At 42.7% G+C, this 5,000-nt stretch overlaps 1 protein-coding gene across 1 annotated transcript; it reads right to left on the bottom strand.

Moving 5' to 3' along the window:
* Positions 1–1,216: 1,216 nt before the first annotated feature.
* On the bottom strand, positions 1,217–2,662 carry LOC119595285 (uncharacterized protein K02A2.6-like). The gene is made up of 3 exons (XM_037944442.1): positions 2,532–2,662; positions 2,196–2,431; positions 1,217–1,494 (listed from the first exon to the last, which is right to left on the bottom strand). Exons 1-3 carry the CDS (start codon positions 2,660–2,662, stop codon positions 1,217–1,219), a joined length of 645 nt encoding a protein of 214 aa, XP_037800370.1.
* Positions 2,663–5,000: the final 2,338 nt, after the last annotated feature.

Genomic DNA, 5,000 nt, shown 5'->3' with positions numbered 1-5,000 from the left:
AGAAAGAACTTTTATATTCAAATAAACCTATACTGCAATACAGGATGACAATAAGGTCAACTTACAAACATAAAATGTAAATTATCGTAACCACAACCCGGCTCCGCCGACCACCGACCAGCCATAGTCACCTCCTTCCACAAGTCCGTCCAAGGTCGTTCTCCTCCTCCCTCGCCCTTACTCCCCATACGACCCATTCTGAGTCGACCAGACCGAAGCCCGAACCCGAACAAACCCCCATGTCTCGTCCACGTATTCCGAGTCCCGTTAGTCCGTCGCAGTCGGAGTAAAGCAGCGTCAGGTCATGCAATTAGTTGACGGTCGTACACAGGTCGATGGTCGAGGGCAGCCATGTAATACCCCCCTCCTTAAAAGAAAAGAAGTATTACTTTCTTTTACTGAAATGGTTATGCATTTTACAATACGAGGCATTATATAGAACATATTAGTCTGCCCATTCACTTCTATTTAAATTAGATGTACATTACATCATATCCTGAAGTATTTTTTCCCTTTTCTTGTGAGACAGGCACGTAGCTGATGCAAAAAAAAGCATATTAGAATACAATATATACATGAAATCAGACTTGTATATTATAGTGCATCATTCTGCAACCCTTATGCTTTGCCTACCCTCGGGACAAAGCATCAGCCAGTACATTTTCATTTCCACTTTTATGATTAACACCGAGGTTATATTTTGAAGCTCTAAGCTCCATCTTAGAATCCTCTGGTTCTTACAGCTCATTTTAGATATAAAAGTTAAAGGATTATGGTCCGTATAAATTTTTACAGCTTCCTTAGTAGGATACAAATAAATTTCAAAGTGGCCTTACAGCTAAAATCAAAGCAAGTGTTTCTTTCTCTATTGTAGAGTAATTTCTCTGATGCTTGTTAAATTTCTTGGAGAAATAACACACTGGATGATCAACACCAGCTGCATCAGCCTGACATACACGGCCCCAGCACCAGTATCACTAGCGTCTACATACAGAATGAAACCCTTCTCAAAGTCGGGTGAGATAAGGATGGGTGAAGACATCAGCATGGCTTTGACGGTCTTAAATGCCTTTTCACAGGAATCTGACCAAATAAATTTAACCCCCTTCTTTAATAAATCAGTCAGTGGGGCAACAATATCAGAAAAATTCTTCACAAACCTCCTATAGTAGCCAGCCATGCCGAGGAACCTCATCACCTCCTCTTCGACTTGGGTTTACTGGTACTTTTCTATTGCATCAATCTTGCTATTCAAAGGCTTGACCTGTCCCTGACCAACTTCATATCCCAGGTAAGTTACACGTACATGTGCGAAGTCACTCTTGGCAAGGTTTACCGTTAGGTTCGCTGTCGCGAGCCTATCAAACAGTGCCTGCAGTCTCTCCAGATGTTCAACCCAGTTTTCACTGTAAATTATTATATCATCCAAGTAAGCTTTACATCCATCTAATCCTGAAATTAGACCATTAATTAACCGCTGGAAGGTTGCGGGAGCTGTTTTTAAACCAAACGGCATTACACAGTATTGAAAGAGTCCATCTGGTGTCACGAAGGCAGATATTTCTTTTGCTCTTTCTGTCAGGGGATTTGCCAGTACCCCTTTAACATATCTATCTTAGTTACAAACTTGGCCTTGCCCACCTGGTCAATGCAATCATCAAACGAGGTATAGGAAAAGAATCGTCACTTGTGAGTGTATTCACCTTCCGAAAATCCGTGCAGAAGCGAATTCCACCATCGCCTTGGGTACTAGTATACATGGGGAACTCCAGGCACTCACACGGGGCTCAATGATTCCCGTTTTCCAACATATACCGAATCTCATCTTCATCTGCTTACCTTTTATGGGATTTACTCTATATGGATGTTGCTTTATTGGGCCATTATCACAATATCAATATCATGATGCATTAAACTCGTACGACCCGGAACATCAGAAAATAGACAAGAAAAATCCAAGAGTAAGTTAGTCAGCTGCTGCTGTTTAGAAGAATCTAGATGAACAAACTTGTTTTCTAGATTATTAAGAAAATCAGAATTAATTAATTTAGAGTGAGGCACATCAACAAGGGTATCTTCATCTTTCTCGATATCATTCTCAATCACCTTCGTCACGTCATTTAGCATGACTGCATGTCCTTGCATTTATCTACAGGTGGGTCATTGCGTTCTACATATTTCTTTATCTGATTTACATGGCAAAGTCGTGACTGTTACGCTTACCGGAGTCTGAATTACATAATTAAGGTCACTTAGCTTTTTCTCTACAATACATGGTCCAAAATAACGACCCTTCAGTGACTGCCCAGGGACGGGTAGGAAGACCAGTACTTTTCTCCTGGGAAAAAGATCTGACTGAGCATCTCTGTCGTACCACGTCTTCATCCGTCTCTGGGCCTCGCTGAGGTTCGCTCTTGCCAGCTCACATACTCTGTGGAGGTTTCAAACGAAAGTCCATTACATGGTTTAATATACCAGACCTGTCATCATTATCTAGCCATCTCTCTTTTAACATCTTAGTGGACGCTCACCTCATGCCCGAACACAATCTCAAATGGGCTAAACCCCAGTGTATCCTGCACACATTCTCTAGCTGCAAACAATAAGAGCGGAACCATTTCATCCCCTGTTCGTCCGTCTCATGACAGTAAATGCGTACCATATTTTTCAATGTTTGGTGGAATCTCTCCAGCGCGCCTGCGACTCTGGGTGATACGCACTTGACCCCTGATGCTGTATGCCCATCCGTCGCATGGCTGCCTGGAACGCCTTAGAGAGGAAGTTACTGCCTTGATCAGACTGGATCACCGAGGTAACCCGTAAGTACAGAAGAATTAGTGAGCTCTTTGTTATGGTCTTGCTACATATTGCGTAAAGGAATCGCCTCAGGATATCGGGTGAAGAACACATGATAGTGAGGAGATAATATTACCGGACTTTGTTTTGGAGAGCGGGCCAACACAGTCTATAATTACGTGGCTAAAAGGTTCAGAAATCGCAGGAATCGGATACAAGGGCGCTGCAGGATCTTCTGGTTAGGTTTCCCACGACCTGACACTGATGACATGATTTACAATAATTTACAACATCTCTACGTAACCCGGCCAATAGAAATGTTCATTATTTTTCTACATGTTTGTTAATACCCATATGACCTGACAATGGTGAATCATGAGCAAGGCTAAGGATCTGTGGACCTGTAAGGTTTTGGGATAACGACCTGGTGTATCACGTGCCATTCGTCTCCCGCAGCCACGTGACGAGGCCTCCACTTTCTCATCAAGACGCCACCCTTCTTATAGTAACCCACAGGTAATCTGACCATCATTTTCGACCCAGCTAATCAGCAATCTTACACAGTTCTGCGTCACATTTTTGCTGATCTACAAGCCCCCTTATCAACGGGGAAGCCACTTAGCTTGTCATCACCAGCATCAGTCTCGTGGTTACACGATGAAGTTCTATCGTCACCTCTCACGTTATTTCCATTACCACATACCTTGCCTTAACAAACATGCACCGACTCGCACGAGCTGCCGTGGGAGAGTCGTTCCCGACACGTCCAGCCTCCCCCATGGCTCTCGTGACTGCACAAGCAGGAAACACGCCCATGTCATCTTCTGCAAGCTGTCACCGTCGTTTAGGTCTGGAGTACTTAGAATTGCTACATAGTTTGGGGTTTAGCAAATACCTTCTCTCCTGCCAAGTCATTTGCCAATATAAATGATACACCTCCTATGGGTAATTTAGGCACTACTCCCACAGCTACATCTTTATACAAAGAAATGAGATTTGAGATGAACCTTATACAACGGAGCAATCAGATGCCCGCACTCAACACCGGCTATGACGACATTAGCGTCCGAAGTCTTCCCCGCTAGTGGCAATACACCTTCCAAGAGCAGTGACTGCGACGCCGCTGTATCTCTTAATATTACAATAGGCTTCTCACCACTTTCATCACCAACCAGGGATACACTTCCTTCTGAGCAAAACGCTTGAATTCATCCCTTTCATCTCTAAATCTATCTGTATCAGGAAGCAAATTGACATCTACTGGACTTTTTACATCCTTAAATCCTGTGCTGGCAAGAGCTACGGGAACGTCCTTGGACTTCTATCTTTCAAGAACCAGCAATTGCTGACACTATGACCCAGCAACTTGCAATTAAAGCAACGAACTGATTTCTTTCTATCATTACTGGAGATATGACCAGGACTGGCGGTCTCTCTTTTATCACCTCTAAATTCATTCTTACCTGTCGGGGAAGTGGGTTGTGGTTTTACAATAGTCTTAGGACCCTCACATTTCTGTGGATCAAAGCATATCTTCTGCCATTCTGGCAGCTTCATCTAACACCTTTACCCTGTTTTCATTTAATACACCTTAATGCGGTCAGGTAGACATTTCTTAAATTCTTCTACAAGAATCAGTTGATATAGCTTATCATAATCATTATCCACATTACCACTTTCACACCAACGAGCAAGCAATCCATCTTTCTCTCTAGCAAAGTCCAAAAAGCTCTGATTGTCCCTTTTCCGCAGATTACGGGACTTTAGGCGATATGTTTCCGGCACCAATTCGTATCCTTTTACACAGCCATCTTCACTTTATCATAGTCACGAGAATCCGTTACTGACATTGACATGTAAATTTCTTGAGCCTTACCAGTAAGGACAGATTGAAGCAGCACCGTCCATTGTTCCTTAGGCCAGTTAGAACTAATTGCTATTTTCTCAAAGTATCGAAAATAATTATCTACCGTATTCTCTTGGAATGGGGAACTAATTTTGCGTTAGCAGATATGTTAAATGGCACAGCAGTGGGTGATGCCCTCTGAGCTCTAACTCCTTTAATTTAATTTCTCTCTGTACATCTAGTTCACGCATGCGGTATTCATTTTGTAGTTCAAGTTCCTTTATCCTAACCATATCGCTGTCATTTTCTACGTATTCAAGTGCACTGGCATCTAACAATCCATCATCTACCATATACT

This window comes from Penaeus monodon, chromosome 35 (genome assembly GCF_015228065.2).
Source record: "Penaeus monodon isolate SGIC_2016 chromosome 35, NSTDA_Pmon_1, whole genome shotgun sequence".
Lineage (NCBI taxonomy): Eukaryota > Metazoa > Arthropoda > Malacostraca > Decapoda > Penaeidae > Penaeus > Penaeus monodon.
This window is presented reverse-complemented; position numbering and strand designations above follow the sequence as displayed.